Raw genomic sequence first — 18060 nt, forward strand, 5'->3', positions numbered from 1 at the left:
TTATATTATTATTTATTATTAATTATTATTATTATTATCACTGATATATTATTAATTATTATTATTATTATTATTATTATTATTTATTACTGATATATTATTATTATTATTATTATTATTATTACTGATATATTATTATTATATTATTATTATTATTATTATTATTATTATTACTGATATATTATTATTATTATTATTATTATTATTATTATTATATATTATTACTGATATATTATTTATTATATATTATTATTATATATTACTGATATATTATTATTATTATTATTATTATTATTATTACTGATAATATTATTATTATTATTATTATTACTGATATATTATTATTATTACTGATATATTTAATTAATTATTATTATTATTATTATTATTATTATTATTATTATTATTATTATTATTATTACTGATATTAATATTATTATTATTATTATTGTTCTTATTATTATTACTATTATTATTATTATTGTTATTATTATTATTATTATCATCATCACCATCCTCCTTTTATCTAATTATTTATTTATTATTTTATAATCAGCATTCGCATCTCTGCTTCTATATTTAATTTTGATCAACACCAAATTGTACAGTAACTAAATAATTCTTTTATTTATCTTGACGACAAGATTATTTACACCAATTTCATCTAAGTGATTCATCGAGGAATTTCAAGATAATATAGTTTGCATTGTGGTTTTTAATTATTATTATTATTATATATATATATATATATATATATATATATATATATATATATATATATATATATATATATATATATATATATATATATGAGCCAAGGTCAAAAGGTGCCAATTTTTTTTCTCAAAATAAAAGTGACATAATAGTCCATTCATGTTTCTATATGTGTAGCAAAAACCCTGTACTTCATGAATCAAAGGCCCTTTAGATAACTTTAAGGTCTACTTTTTAAAAATTAACTTATCACTCTCCTCTATTTTAAATATAACTTTGAAACGCATCCTTCCACTCCCGTTCTCCCACTTTCATTCTCGCTCTCTGTCTCTATCTTTGTGTCTCTCTCTCTATTAATTTTTTTTTTTTTTCAATATCTTAACAGCGGAGGCAGGGGACCACTAATAACACTATTGCTGTCTAGTATTCTTCTATCCCCCTATATCTCTTTTCCAACTTGCTTTCTGTCTTGGAATGAGATTGTTGTTGTTTTTTTGTCTTGTTGGACGCAGATCTCAGATATATGTGTCTGTTAGTTCCATCATTTCATTTTAACCATGTTTTGTTTGTTTTTAGGGGTTTTTCGGCGCTTCGAACACATTAAGGTCGTATCAGCGCCAGTAAAAGGGAAGAAAATGGGATAGTAAACAGTTCTAGAATTACAATTAAAGCACCCAAGAAAATGTAAAACAAAGGGGAATTGGTTCAAATAGGAAACGGATGTAGATTCCAAGAGAACACTATCATTGTACTTAGTTTGAGATCACCTAAGCCTCATTCAGATGCAAGCACAGGTACCCACTAAGAGGAACACACTCAAATATTTACAAGTCATATATAATATGTAAACAAAACAATACAGTGCATACCAGAGAGATGATTTACAAGGAAAAAAATATCATCTCCCAAAACTAACTATACATTTGACTGTTTCCCTCTCAGCCAGGGTATCCGGCCAGGACCAGGACAAAACCGTGATCTCATTCCAAGACAAAGACAGAAAGCAAGTTGGAAAACAGATATAGAGGGATAGAAGACACAGTAAGCACCTCCCTGCCCACAATGGGAGGCCAGGAAGCCCACCCAGGGAAGCATCCTAAATATAGCAAACCCTCAATAAAAACTGACAATGGCCAAATATTCATAGGCGGGACAATTAGTAGTGGACTCAAGTGTTAAGTAAAACTCATCGCTGTGAAGGAAATGAGAGGCTTGTCAGTATCGTTGACATTTTCTATTTTGATAGAGTGTAAATATGCCGTCAAGAAAATGTAGAAATTATGATTTTATTCCAATTTTATTTGAGGATGGAGTAATTGACATTGCACTTTGTAATGACTAATGAGAGCAAAAGTTTGAAATATGGTGAAGGACAGACCTATGAAATTGTTTCGGAGCAAGATTTAGTCATGAGTGACAAATTGTTTCTGTGCAAGATTTAGTCATGAGTGACCATTGCAAACCATAACACAGCTGTAAACATCAAATGGGGTCCTGATAGCTCAGTTGGTAGAGCACTCACATCAAATGCAAAGGGACAGAAATCAATCCCGGGTGCAGTTGAGATTTTTTCTGTTCACCCAGCAGTGATTGGATAGCTGGGTCTGTTAGATCGGTGGAAAGTACTTTGCAATTTACTAGCTTTCTATCCAACGGGTACCAAGCAATTGCTATTGTCTGTTTCACGCTATAGAAACCAGGATAAACAGCTCCATGGGCCGAATGGCTCTGAAGGAAAAAAACAAAACATCAAAGGATATATACATGGTTGACAAAAATAAATAATTATGCTCTTCCACCACGACATCATGTAAGTATCCCAAACAAAAATTTCGCTATACAAACAGCAAAAATTAAATTACAAAGCCACATGTGATTTCCCAAACCATTGAATATAATACTTTATTTATCACAATCAGAAAATAAATAAAAACGTTATGGGTTTTTAAAGTTTCATTTTTTGATGATTTGTGAAGAAAAATAAATCTTGGTTAGGGAAAGAAAAAAATAGGCTTTGTTTACATAGATGACGCTTTGCACTGAAAAAAACTTGCAGGCCCAAGTTTTGATATTATAATCTTCAAAGGCTGCTGATTTTAATGGTAAAAGTTTTTCACCAATAACTTAAATTCAAGAGAAAGAAAGACTGTTCAAAGAGACTTCATTTTTGATGATTTGTGAAGAATCATTCAACTGTTAATAGCAGTAGTTTGGGATATCTAATATAAGATATCGTCGCCTAGGCATACCACGAAGGAATAAATAGATAATTAATCAAACAAGATGTTTGGTGTCAACAGGAATCATCCATGTTGTCCATGTGGGAAATTTGGGGGATAATAATATTGCCCAAGGAAAAAAACCGAAAGTGTCTGAAGTGGGGCTTGAAACCGAGACCTCCTACGTCACAGTGCAATGCTTTAACACTGGGCCACTCTGCCCCCCCCCCCCCCCCCCCCCCTTTGATTGACAAAGCCTTACGGGAAACTCATTATTCTCTTCCTCAAAAATAATTTAAACGAGAGGATTAAACAAGGTTTTACAATGTATGATTGAGGATCTCTTAAACCGCAGAGTTTAAACTTGCATGGTCCAGTGCTATTGCAATAATTATGAGATGTTGCATAATACCCAATCTCAATCATACAAGGTTAAGTCTAACTGCTTATAGTAACAGAAATACAGAAATAATGTTAAAATAAGTTGCCTGCAAGCATTGTCATTTATATTATGATCTGTCTAGATAAGTGAATGGAATTTTAATAAATTATCAAAAGTTAAAAAGTTAAATTGCACAATTAGGCCATTTTCAGGCAAGCAACAGGAAACCCATCGCCCTTATGTTTATTGACAAGGTCCAGAATAGCCTGTTTCTTATGAAGTGCCCGGGATGTTTCCAATTCATACAAGGTACACAAGTTAAATAACACACCCTCATGAAGTGTGTTAGCTGGGTCACTGTGTACCAACTGTTCCAGCGTATTCAGAGCATCTTTTAAACGTCCAAGGTAGAGTGAGCAGACAGCCATGTTGTTTACAGCCTGTAAGACGTAGAATAAACGATTTGCTTGTATATACCAAAAATAAGTAAAATAAATAAATAAGTAAATAAACAAAATTAAATAATATAAAAATGAATGTTAAATTTCATTTAAGGTTTTTCTAAAAAAAACCTTTTCATCTGTTTGCTATAAAATTTTATTTTTTAGATGGAAGTTGTCTTGTCTTGTCTTGTCTTGTCATTAAGTTGCAACTCTGTTTCGAAGATAATTGCGACTGAGTATGGTGAGGACAAATGGACGTGCTTAAGCTTTTATTTTGATTTTTTCAATTTCTCTATCAAATTCAATTTGGCTATTATTTTTTAAACATTTTCTGGCAGAGATTTCCATATTTGAATGGTGCGTGGAAAAAACGATTTAAGACGAGCATTAACTCGTGACCGCGGGACCTGGTTTGAGTGCTGATTTCTTTCGTTTTGAATAAAGCTATTGATAGGGATTGTTGTCAGTCCCTGACAGGCTTTAAAGAGGACTTTGGCGTTTAGTATAGTGCGTCTTTCATGTAATGGTGACCAGTTTAAGCTCTTGTGCATATCACTGACATTTTCAGTCCTGTAATTGTTACAAAGAAACCTACATGCTCTGTTTTGAACTTTCTTGAGCTATTCTATCTGCTTTATACTATGGTGTCCCAAATGCATGCTATTCTATCTGCTTTATACTATGGTGTCCCAAATGCATGCACTATCTTCTAAAATTGGCTGTACGAAGACTTTATAGCAGGTTTCTCTGATGCTCCTTGGACAACTTTGTACATTTCTTTTTAAGAATTCAAGTTTTGTATTAGCCTTTTTACAAACTTTATCAATGTGGTGCTGCCAAGACATTTTGCTGTCAAGAGTTAATCTAAGATATTCTGCTTTTTGTGTTGTCTCCAATTTTTCTTCATGTATATAGATCTTCTTGCGTATATAAGTTGCATTTTTTACGTGATATAATGTTATGGAATAAATGATTATAATATTTTGGAGTAGTGTCAAAAAACAAGAAGATTTGGATAAGACAAGGAAAATGGGCAACTGTAAGCATAAAAAAATTAGAATATCTAACCCGTTAAGACTCAATGGCAATTTGTATTGGGATGGACTGTCTTCACACACACTCACACAACAAACACAAACACATATATTTCCGATCATTTTTTGAAGGACACTCCAATACAGACAGGAAAAATTAGAAAAGATTAATTTAAAAAAATGATGTTAACTTCTTTTATTTATTCAACATTTGTAGGCTCAGTCAAAATCTTTTCGATAACCAATGAACTTATCTCATCATCATGTTGTGCTGTGCTTCACTGCATTGACTATCAAAGCTCTCCACTCTACTCTTTTTTGCATCTTCTGCACCATGTTGTTCCTTTCTGTCACCATCCATTTTGTCAAACCTTCCAGCATTTTTTGTCACTACCGACCAGATTCTCTTTTTCTGTCCAACTTTCCCATTGATATCAAGCATTTTAATCCTTTTTTCTTTCTCATTATGTGCCCAATGAATTTTGCCTGTCTCTTTCTTATCAACAATCGTGGGCACTCTGCCATCTCCATTACTTCCTTACTTGTCTGTCAGCCTCTCCACGGGATCTCAACATTCTTAAAGGAACCACAATTCATCAGCTTTCATTCTCTTTACTATCTGCCTTTTCAGCATCCGTGATTCACATGAGAATGTCAATAAGGTTTCAATAAAGCATTGCAGAAGCCTCGTTTTTAGTGTTTGACAAATGTTTCTGTCTCAAAAAATGCTGATCATGTTTTGGAAGGCTGCTTTCGCTTAACCAATCCGGTATTTTATCTCGAATTCGCATTTTCCATCAGCTATCGCCAAGATATTTAAATTGTTTCAGGACTTTACCATTTGTTTTTATAGAGCAAGGTGGTATGCTTTTCTTACGTTTTCTGTCAAAGTGAGACACATTGGGTTTAGTCACGTCTTTCAAGAGCTTGTGTGTATCATCTATTGATTTTATGCTTTCATCCAGATTATCCCTGAAAAGGGATTCCGTTATTGTGTTCTTCTTTGATTTGCATAGTCTTCACCGAATGATTCTGATACATTAAAAAACCTCCAGTTCTTTTATCACATTCTCCATTCCATCTTGGTCCCCACTTTCTTCCAAATCTTGTTCTTTATTATCCTCATATGTCATATCATTATTGAGTATTTCTAACTCGTTGAGGTCACTGGTCGAGGTCATAGTGTCTTCACCCCTTTTCTAACTCTCATTTGGCTTTCATTTCTTTGCTGACGACTAGCTGGAGTCATGATTGGTCATTAGCAGATGTGTTTATGACTTGAAGCCCTCTGCAATTAACTGTCCCAATTCGGAATTTGAGGCATTGGTTTTAGAGTGGGTTTCCCTGAACACTAAATTTGATGATCCCTGATTATCTACCTCATCCTCCCACTGTCTTTGTTTTGGACTCTGATTTCCTTTTATAATATATTTTTCGGCCCTTTTCACAGTCTCCACTTCTATCCCTTTTTTTCTCTCCGGCAGGAGAAGAGATTGGGTTGTTTGTTTTTTTAACACTCCCTCTGGAGATGTTATGGGAACTGTTTTAATTTTTACAGCGTGGGGGTAGAAAGTTTCCTATCCATAACTTCAACAGTATCAGGAACCATTGTTCATTGGAAGTAAGTGAAGAATAATCTTAGAAGTTTAAATCATTAAGAACCATTTCCACAACATCAATAACAATATACTCCAATGGGAAATAGTATATAACAAATTCACTAATATATAAAAATCCAATTAGAATAAGGAAAAAAACCCCCACAATTATTTGCATTAATTAAGTAGACAAAACAAGATGCACCTAGCCTTCATAACAGTCAAACGTAAACTGACAGTCACAATTCGGAATTGGGGTATGAGGTGGAGTTGCCATAATTTCCATTTTCCTTTCATTTAGGCTGATACCAATTTTCTCAGTGACAATCTTATAACCAAATGTTGTAGGCCTCTTTCATTCTCTGGCACAAGGGTTATGTCATCTGCATATCTGACAGTATTTATAGTTTCTCCATTGACCTTTATTACTGGCATATCTATAATTTGTCACATTATTTTCTCACTGTAAATAGGGAATAAGTCGTCTGGGGTGAGTACGCATTCTTGACACTCCTCTTTTTTAGAGGTTGGAATTCACTTGGCGGATTTTCTACTATCACTGCTGCTGACTGTTCCCAGTACAGTACATGTCTTTTTGTGTTCTTTTATGATTCTTAGGTCTTTTTCATCAAAGCCGTGAAGTAAATCTATTAGTTCAGAATGTCTCACTTTGTCAAATGCTTTGGTATAGTCACTGAAACATACATAAAGGTCTTTTTTGACTTCTAAACTTCTATTCGGTTTCATAGTATGTAAACTGCGTTGATTGTGCCTCTTCCCTCCATAAAACCACACTTGTTTCTCTCCCATCTCTGGCTTTATATTGTTTCTTGCTCTATTCATTATAATGTCTTACAATATTTTGGTTACATTACAAGCTGATTGTGCAGTGAAGCTTGCATTATGTTGCTGCTGGTTTCTTCGGTAGAGGGATGGATACTGATTTTGATAGTTGAGATATGATGTGTTTCGTATCTCATTCAGCAGTATTTTAAACCCTGACACTCCAAGATGTCTGAGTCGCTCAAGCATTTATATCGTGAATCGTCAAGCTTCTGAGTTGCTTTCATCTTCTTCATTACATGTTTTACCCCCTCTTCCATGATTGGTGGTCCTTCAAAATTTTGACTTAATTATTTTTCTTCAGATCTTTCATCCTCATAAAGTCCTCAATATATTCTGACCATCCATTCAACATTTCATCCTTTTCTTATTGTTGCTTATTTTGTTTTAACTTTTACTCTTCAAGTCATGTCTGTTGGATTCAAGTTATAAACCATTTCTATATCACTTTATTTTTTCCCTTGGCATCTAATTTTCTCTCTCTACATTTGCTTTTATAGTATTATTAAGTTCTTCATAGTCCTCTCTGTTGTTGTTTTCCGACTTCTTACATCCATCATATCTAAGATATCCTCAGTCATCCACACTTGCCTTGCTATTCGTTTCTTTATTAGTACAAACTCTTTTACAGACTGTGATCGCAGACTTAAATGTTTTGATTTTTCACCAATATTTTGTAGGATCTCTAATGTTTTTAATCTATTTTTCACTTCAACTTATCTCCAACCTAGATTTCTTAAAAACCAATCAGGAAAAACTGGATTTAAAAACTACTTTTGTTCCTTGACATCATATTACTGCTATCACTATCTATTTTTTAAATAAAACAAATTCCTTTATGGGAGTAAAAAAATTTAAATTGAATAATATGGTCCATGGTATGAAACAAAAAGGAATTGAATTCACAAAACAAACGTATTATACCATTTTAAAAAGAAAGAGGCAATAGGTAAAAAACAAAACAAAACAAAAAAAGACTAGACAAAATTACAATTATATTTGAAATAAATGTTTTAAAATGCTTAAACGTTAAAAAATAAAACAAGAAGTACACAAATCAAGAAAACAGAACATAAGTTCAATACAATGAAATAAATATTCCTCACTCACACAAGTATTGTGCGGCTGTATTTGTACTGCTGACTTAAAATGCTGGTATGCATCATGGAAGTTATTGGAACACATTGCGACAAGACCTCTGAAAAAATTAAAAAGTATATGTTTTCATACAATGCTTGATTATTAACATATTGCTTGAATAAAAGGCTCAGTTAAACGCTGTCTCACAAAATATCTTGCCATATCAACTAGAGAGCAGTAATGGCTAGGCAAACGAGGCATTAATGACTAAAAGCTTCAATGATACTCGAGCATGAGAGCTCAGAGTTGCCTATATATGTTATTGCTCTCTTATTGATGTCTTCACGTTAGTTTAAAATGTTTAAAGTGTAAAAGAGTTAATAATAATAATAATAATAATAATAATAATAATATAATAACAACAATAATAATAATAATAATAATAATAATAATAATAATAATAATAATAGAGTACATTTATAGAGCGCTTTATGTCAAAACCTTAAAGCGCTTAATGTCATGAAATGGAGTTGATGAAGATGACAATAAATAAAACTGAATTTGGAGCAATGTTTGCCTCAATAGACTTGCCAACCATTGGCCATGATAGGACCTTGGGTTTTTCGTCATAGTTGTGTCCCGCAACTGTCATCTCCTATTACCGTGGAATCATGATAAAGCCAAACACTGGCGGGCCAGAAAGGTTGGCTGACTTTATCCATTATCAATGGAACACACTTAGATAATGAACAGAAAATTTGGGACCAGCGAGTGGTGTTGACTTCAAGCAGAAGGTGACTTTATGCGGATTTCATTGTAAGTTGGTTTGACTTATATGCTGAGAAATGAATTTGATATCAAATGTGATTAAATCAATGAGTTTCTCATCGAGAATAATGGAAAGTGGTCTCTTAAACTGAAAAAAAAACCACACACATAAAACCCAGCACCCCCCCCCCCCCCCCTTCCCCCCAAAAAAACAAAACAATACAAAGCTTCATGAGTATAAGAACTTTTCGCTCATCCCTCACACTATACAGATATTGATGTGGAGAGTCACATTTTACACAGCAATCAGAGCATTCATATTTCAATTTGAAGAGGCATGGCCTTAAAGGTTTATTTATCTAAAATATGAAGGTCTCAAATACCCTTGGACAGCCGAGTTGTTCAAATATTTAAAAAATATTTTAAAAATTATTATTCTTGTTTTTATCATCATCATCATCATTATTATTATTGCTATAATAATAATAATAATAATAATAATAATAATAATAATAATAATAATAATAATAATAATAATAATAATAATATAATAATAATAATAATAATAATAATAATAATAATAATAATAATAATAACAATAATAATAATAATAATAATAATAATAATAATAATAATAATAATAATAATAATAATAATAATAATAATAATAACAATAATAATATTTTTTCATCATCAAGCGGAAATTTGTCTTAGGGTCTCTTCCAAGGGAAGACTGGAATAACCCTGGTGTCAATGGCAGTGCAGCGCCGCAAAATTAGCTAAGGGAGAAGTAGCTTCCTGAAGACCACATAAAACTATGGATATCGAACTAGGTATCTTTTGGGTGTGTAGCAAAGCCTATACTGCTGATGAGCCTTATTGCACCCCCCCCCCCCCCCCCCACGCTTTTCCACACCAAGTTGTTATGGCAAGCACGGTTTCCCCACCCGTTTTTGTATCTCCCGAGCAATTCAAGGAAACCGTGCTGGAGTGTACTAATAAATTCCATTTCAAATCCTTTCTTTTTAAATCTTAAAAAATCAAAACTAAAGAAGAATTATATTCCCAACAAAAAACCCAAATCAAATAAAGAACATACTTGTTTAAAAGATTAAAGCAGGGCATCGAACCATCTCCCTTTGAAGATTCGGTTTCTACATTCTTGATTAGCCTTGAAGCTTCATTAATATTCCCCATCTGAAGATTTAAAATGACAAACAATTTAATGGACAATCATAGGTGTAAGACTTGAGTCATTCAAAGATATGCCAAATAAAAACAAAGTAAAAAAAAATAAAGTTCATTACAATGATAGAATTTCTATGGCTAATAATAATAATAAACTTACTTTTCAACACCCATAACACTCTACAGAGATAAATAAAGCAAAATTCACTAATGCATGCACATCACAAGTACACTCCCACCCACACACACAAGTGAACTCAATAGCACACCACTTCTCCATGGATACAACACTCATATACACACACACACATACATACAAGGTCACAGATAACAATGAGATGTTTCTTGAAACTGCAGATGTTAGTAGCGGACCAAAGGGAGAGAGGAAGAGTGTTCCAAACAGTGGGCCCAGCATTGCTGAATGCTCTGTCACCATAACGTTTCAGCCTGGACTTTGGTACGAGTAGCAAGTTTTTATTTGTCAGTCTCAAGAGATGAGGAGAACGGTTAGGGGTTGAAACTAAGTCAACAATATACAGTGGAGTGTGACAGAGTATTGAAAGTCATAAGAGAAAATCTGAGCATTGTCATTGTCATATCACTGTCAAAAAAGGATAACACATCACAAGTAAACTACAGTAAAATTATTCTTTCAACTGTTCCATTTTGCCACACACAAATAGTGAGTACATTATGTCCACCGTCACAGAATTTTATCATTGATATGTTTAAGAAAATGATATCCATTTGAGGCAGTCATGATGCTTAGATAAATAAAATGCAGACATTTATACAGGGATTTAAAATATGTCCAAAAATCCTATAAATTCAAGTGTTATGTGACCAATGGTTCCTTGCTACAATGTATAATATATTCGGGACAAAATTCTGTATAAATTTCGAAATATAATTTCTCACTGGATTCAACTAAAGCTGCTTGGTATTCAAAAGAAAATCAAAATTTATCAAAGATTTTTCAAGGAGGCAATAGAACAAAAAAATTGATCAAGAAAATGAAGGCGCCTAAGCGACAACTTATGGCAAGAACCCCCCCCCCCCCCCCCCCCCCCCCAGAAAAAAAGCATCCTCTCTAATTCTCTCCAAGTGTTTCACATTCTTCAAATTGCTCCATTGTCGAGTATTTCAAGCCATATCTTAGCCTAATCTTTATTCTTCTGTTTCCGTTTATTCATATTTTTTATTGGCTTTATGAGAGTATGACCAATTCTCTCCTGTGTTTGGGTCAAAGACAGAAAAGATTCCGAGTTTGATCATTTCACAATGTCTTGCTGATTTTCTTCAGGCAAATATTTTAAAGTTAAATTTATTGGCCTTCTTTAAAACGTTTTTCTCCTTACAGATAGACTAGATGACAGACAGACAAAATGAATGAATGAATGAATGAATGAATTTATATAGCGCCTAGATCCACAATGTGCTCAGAGGCGCTTTACAATGCAAATAAAACACAACAATAAATTGATAATTTAAGCATAAAATCTATCATATTGGAATAGCATTAATCAATTTGTAATTTAATTACCACGCACTGTGCTACAAGATGAAAATTTAGGATATTTATAACATGTAGGCCTAATAGAAATGTTAAACATCAAACGATTTTCTAAAGAGATAATGGGAATATTTCCTTACATATCATGCTGTTCATTAAATGTAATATCGAAGATGTTTTACCTGCAGGTGAATACGTCCTATACCAGCTTTAAGCTCAAGCTGAGCAGTCTTTTCCTTTTCCAACAAACTAGTGTAAATGGCCAATGCTCCTTCATAGTCCTATAAAACATAACAGTTCAGAGTTCGTATAAATATACAATAAAAGAAGCACTTATTGAATTGAACTAACAATTGCTATATTATTTCCACTATCTAATTACAATCTGCGGTATTGGTTCCAAGGTTCAGTTGTTTTATTTTCTCTCCTGACCCCATGTCTATTAAAAAAGGGAAGAAAGTACTTTGAAATAGACTAGCATCCTATCCAAAAGGTAGCAATAAATAATTGTTAACTGTTCAACACTACAAAAAACTGGGATTAGCTCTTGCTTCATGGACCTTATAGGTCGAAAGGACTACTTTACAACAGATTCAGAAGTTATTATTAACTAATGGTATTCTAGTCTGTAGACCAATGAATCCATTTTTCCAGACTGAATACAATATTATAATACCCTTTACATTATTTTTATTTTTTATTTTTATTTTAGGTCTCGAGTCTGAAACATTCCTTTATAGATGCTTTGCTCTTTTTGGGAGTTACAATATATTTATTTTTGTCGGCTATGTGGTCTTGTGGTATGACACTGGCTTTTGGACCGGAAGGTCCTGCGTTTGAGCCTCGCTCAGCGCATAGTTGAGTCCTTGGAAAAGGCTCTTTCCTCACATTCTCTCACTGTACCTAGCCATTAACAGAGTTGTCTCTGCCTGAAAAAAATTGTAATATCGCCTAACAGGTGTCATGTAACGTCCTACCTGTTAAGTGTTGCTGTTGGCCAGGGACCCCTTGTAAAGCGCTTTGAGCATGTTTAGAGGATATTGCGCTATATAAAAGTTCAAGTTTTAATTTCAAAAAATAATTTTATAGTCCACGACTTCAGCCACCCTGGTATTTAACTAAAATAGGCCTTTCCATTTCACCTTTTTCTTGACAATTTTACCATCCTAGTCTTCAGGCAGAATCTTATCCGCTTCAATGAAGATAAACAACATAAAGCAACAATAAGAAAAAAAACAAAAGACAGAAGTCAAACAAACACAAAACAAAATAAAGTGACACTAACAATCATTCCATCGTAAATTATTAATATAAAAATTGAGATTTTAAAAGATTACCTTTACTGACAACATGGTAGCTGCTATTTTGTACGATATCTGGAGCTCTCTTTGATTCCAAAGTTCTTGAGAAACTGTCAGGATAAAATAAAAGAATAAATAATTGAAATAAAAATGATTAACAAATTAGATGAATGAATAAACAAATTAAATTTGAAAAATAAATAAATAAATAAATAAATTAATTAATCAAATTATTCTCTTTTCTTATCCCACTGGCATTTTTTTTGGGTAGGGTCTATTTCAAAGAAAAAAAATAGGAATAACCTAAACAGAAACCAACATGCCGCACAACAATTGAGAAATAGCATTGAAGTTTTTTTATTCAATGAAAAACAAAACAAAAACAATATATCAAAAGTAGAAAATAGTCATAAACCAACGTCCCCTAATTAGTTAGTTAATTTCCTAATCCAATTTACACCGTGCTCCATTTATAATTATTAAGAAAGCTCCACAAGTAGTAGATGGAAAATGTTGATAATTGCTGGCCTCAAAGAGACATTTGAACAGAGGTGGTGCTTAAAAAAATAAACTTTATTACATCATTATCAATAATATTGTTTTTATTATAATTATGATTTTTAAAAAAAATCTCATTTATCGTATATATACTTCTAAGGCATGGAGTTCTTTATCAACTGAATTTTTGAAAGCATTTATTGTTTCAGCATCTTTGGTATTAAAATCATTGCATTCCATGTCCTGACAGTATGTTGGATAAATGAGTTCTGTCGCATATTCAATTATACAAATCACTCGGTACAAGGACCAGGAAAAAGCCGAGCAATCTCAATCCAGGACAAAGAGAGTAACAGGGAAAGGTAAAACAGATATAGGGGGATAGAAGACAAAGCAAAAGTGACCTCTCCATGACAAGTTAGGAGACCCCATCCAGCCAAAATCAGTGGCTTACGTAATTTTTTAAAAACAAACAAATAAAAAGAACGAAGAAGAAGAAGAAGAAGAAGAAGAAGAAGAAGAAGAAGAAAACGAAAAACAAAACAAAAAATAATAACCAATGTATGCAAATACATAATTTATCATGTTTAATTTTCCATTTCAAATTCAATATGATAATTATAAACAACATGATATTAAAATAGAAAAGATATACCTTTGCGGGCTTCATAGGTCATATGAGTTGCACTTCCATCTTCACTCAAGTCGGATGATAAATTGGTCTTGATCTTTTGGAAAAATACAATTAAATTTGTTTAACTTGTACTTCATATAACAATCAGTTTTAGTTTGCCATGTCGTTCTCTATTTGGGGTTTGACAAAAGGGAATTAAGGAAAAACAGAGGTTTTCCTCAGTTACAAATTAAAAATAAATGTTCATTAATGGGAAAAAAAGTATAAAATTATTTTAATAATATCCTTTTACATTCCTTTGACATTTCATGATATCATCAGAAATATATAATGGTTTTCCAAGCCATAATGTTTTATTGTCTTCAGTCATTTCTTAAAGTGATCCTTACTAAAACAAATCTCTGAGCATTGTTGTATCTATCATTAATATTTAATAATCCAGTTGGTGCAAACTACTGATTACTTTTGTCACAATACAAATCTTGTCAAATAAGTAGCAATTTATGTATCCTTGGTGTAATTCAAAAAATGTTACCAATAAGTGAAAAATATATAGAGAAAAAAAGACATTTATCTGGCAAAATTTCAGTCAGAATTGCCAGAAAACAGATATAGGGGTATAGAAGACACAGTAATAGACCTTCCTTCCCTGTCTTTAGGAGGTCAAGAACCCCTTTGACTCTGTAACTCGATAACTATTATGGAAAGACATTGCTTTAAAACCATACAATTCTCACATGTTTTTATTAGGTCATAAATGCAGACTAGTTGCTTTCACCAGGAGAAAGGTTACAGGAATTAACCAAGTTTTTAAGTATCTGCTTCAAGTTTTTCACAAGTAGATAACATTATGTCATATATAAACACTTACCCTATTACAAACAGCCATCATGTAGTAAAGTCTATCCAGACTCTCTTGACTCCGTCCACACAACAAAGGAAGTTCTGCATGAAGCAGACGCATGGAGAAAGACACCATAGACCCTAAGAGGATGGGAAGAGAGGATGAATTTTTCATAACATGAACAATTTGATAAGGTGGGATTTCAATTAAAAATAAAGCTAATCATATTCTGACATTGGTGAAGGTTAAAGAAAGTGCCTACAATCAAGGTAACACTCATGAGCCTTTTCCCACTTTTCCACATTATGCACTTTTTGTTTGTGACTTTTGCTCGAATGCTGGTCTTATTTTTTTAAAAACCACACACACACACACACACACACAAACACACACACACACATATGGAACCGGTGTGAGTCTATACAACTATAATTATGCACTGTGTCTTTCTTTGAAATATCTGTAATCTTAGGTGTGCTCCAATGCTAGTCTAGGTTTGTTCTGCCCCCCCCCCCCCCCTTTCTCCACTGTCAACATCATTGTTTGGGTGTCATTTAGTTCTAGTTGATTTCTGCATAAAAATAGTTAGAAGTGCATTTCATTCATTCCTCACAAAGGAAATGACTAGTGAAGACAGCTTTCTTTTTAAATCTAGAAAAAAAAAAGTATTTTAGGCGTTTTAAAAATTAATTCTATCCTCATCTCTAAAATTCTTTCATAAATGAAAATAACTTTCTCTGCCTTAAAAATCATTTTTTTAAAAAAATTCCTCTATCTTGACTTTCTGATAATGAGTTTTCAGTTTGAATTTGACTTTTGGGACTCAGTGATGACAATGGCAATTTATCAAAAAGGAGGAAAATGTATCAGTCCATCGGTCAAACTCAAACAAAAACATAACATAATCATTTCATAGTCCTATATTATATTACGACTGCTAGCGTACATCTATTATTAATTGTAGAGATATAACATTCTTACTTTATGTAAATTTTTAATGAATTGTCCTTTCCTTAAAAAGATTTTTTAAAATACCTTCTATTCAAGAGATTTAAAATTAACTTTTGGTCAAAAGGCCTGAAAGTATTTGTTTTTACTTGTTTTATATTTGTTACTGTAGTTCAGTGGTTACGGATCTTACAAATAAGACTAAAGTATCTTTAATAGATTAAAATTGTTAGACATTGTAAAAACAAAGGTAAAAAGAGTAAACTACGAGTAAGTAAGTTGAGTACACCTTATCATTGTAACAGACCAATATCATCCATCTCTACAACCAGATAACGTTTATAAAGTTAACATGAAGATTGATGGAAGAATGGTTGAGAGAGATATGTGGATAAGGTAAAGGTAGATAGAGAGAAACAGAAAGAGAGAGAGAGCGAGAGGGACAAAGAAAGTGAAAGAAAGGGAGAGTGAAAAAGAAAGAGGCAGAAAGAGAGAGAGAGGGAGTGTGTGTGTGTGTGTGTGTGAGAGAGAGAGAGAGAGAGAGAGAGAGAGAGAGAGAGAGAGAGAGAGAGAGAGAGAGAGAGAGAGAGAGAGAGAGAGAGAGAGAGAGAGAGAGAGAGAGAGAGAGTAGTTTAATTGATGGGGCTTTTTTTGTAATTAAAGGGAAGTTATAATAATTATTTTATTAGACGGACCTATAGCTGTACTACCACTCTTGCCCTACTTATAAAGAAAATCTAGACTCATTTGCCCCTCACCCCACCCCCTTCCTTTTCGACCATCAATTGCCTTGTCTCGAATTTGACATCTGGCGCCAGTTTGTCTAGACTGATGCCACACGCACGTATATTTCATTAGAAATCTTTCACTTTAGTTTTCTCTCCACTCACTCCCAACAGTTAATCTATGCAAACGACCCACTGTCAATGAGGGGGAGACCACCATGTAGTTATGTCATGTAACAGATGTCCAGAATGTGAGGAAATAACATAATTTATCCCTGCAGGTTTCATTGTCAGCCAGGAAATAGGACGATTTTCATAAAATCATTGATTTCATATATGTTTTTCTATTTAATATGGATAGAACGGCCGCATTTTCACCTTTAAGACGCAATTATTTTCATTGATATCAAGAAATGGCGAATGTACTTTATTCTTCCTTGAAAATCTATATTTTTCTTTTTTAAAAATCAACATGAAAAATATTTCATATTAACAAAAGATTTCAAATTTATATTTAATGAGTTTTGTTACCCTAACCAATAGTGGGGACTATAAGAGTAATAATCTACCTTTAATATGGTATTTTTTTTCAAAATTTTTTAATGAAAGGTTTTTTCACAATTGATGTGTAAATACATCCTGTATATTTCCTTGTTGGATAACAAAATAAGTATTCAGACTAACTTAATCTAGAGACTAAATTATAATGGTGTGTCATATAAGAACATGAACATGATGATAACGTTGTTATTTGATCGTGATGATGATGATGATGAGGAGGAGGATATTAATAATGATGCTGTTGATGCCGCTGCTGCTGCTGCTGCTGATGATGATGATGATGATGATGATGATGATGATGATGATGATGATGTAGTAGTAGTAGTAGTAGTAGTAGTAGTAGTAGTAGTAGTAGTAGTAGTAGTAGTAGTAGTAGTAGTAGTAGTAGTAGTAGTAGTAGTAGTAGTAGTAGTAGTAGTAGTTTAAACTGTTCTATTGTTGGTGTTAATACTATTTCATCTGGCAAAGCACTGCAGTCCCTTTGGAAAGAAACACATTCCATGCAAAAAGAGATATACATTATATTAAAATCTTGGAAAATATGTCATGGGGCCTAAAGCCATGATTGGCATTGTCATTATTGAAAACAAGATGTGATATGAATGGTAATAATTGCTAGCCACCCTTTGGAGAAGATGCTAATCTATGGACAAGTATTTTCCACGAGAACTAACAAACCTTGCGACCCAATCTATGCTGGGTTGACAGAGGGGTCTAGACTACACTCGGGACATAACAGTCTCTTTGCTTGTAGGGAAGGGCTCTAC

The 18060-nt window shown here is 32.9% G+C and overlaps 1 protein-coding gene across 3 annotated transcripts in view; it reads right to left on the minus strand.

The window, feature by feature from the left end:
• Positions 1-1986: 1986 nt before the first annotated feature.
• The window catches only part of LOC144975505 (trafficking protein particle complex subunit 12-like), a 28412-nt gene continuing 12338 nt past the window's right edge, over positions 1987-18060 (minus strand). For all 3 annotated transcript variants that reach the window (XM_078919678.1, XM_078919671.1, XM_078919685.1), the window contains 7 exons: positions 15087-15199; positions 14237-14309; positions 13120-13193; positions 11965-12063; positions 10181-10278; positions 8344-8431; positions 1987-3755 (listed from right to left, as the gene is read on the minus strand). In XM_078919678.1, coding sequence (XP_078775804.1) covers positions 3513-3755; positions 8344-8431; positions 10181-10278; positions 11965-12063; positions 13120-13193; positions 14237-14309; positions 15087-15199 — 788 coding nt within the window. In that variant the 3' untranslated portion in view covers positions 1987-3512. The remainder of the gene's footprint in view (positions 3756-8343; positions 8432-10180; positions 10279-11964; positions 12064-13119; positions 13194-14236; positions 14310-15086; positions 15200-18060) is intronic.

This window comes from Berghia stephanieae, chromosome 1 (genome assembly GCF_034508935.2).
Source record: "Berghia stephanieae isolate SIO BIC M18660-M18661 chromosome 1, UCSD_Bste_1.3, whole genome shotgun sequence".
In the NCBI taxonomy this organism is placed as follows: domain Eukaryota; kingdom Metazoa; phylum Mollusca; class Gastropoda; order Nudibranchia; family Aeolidiidae; genus Berghia; species Berghia stephanieae.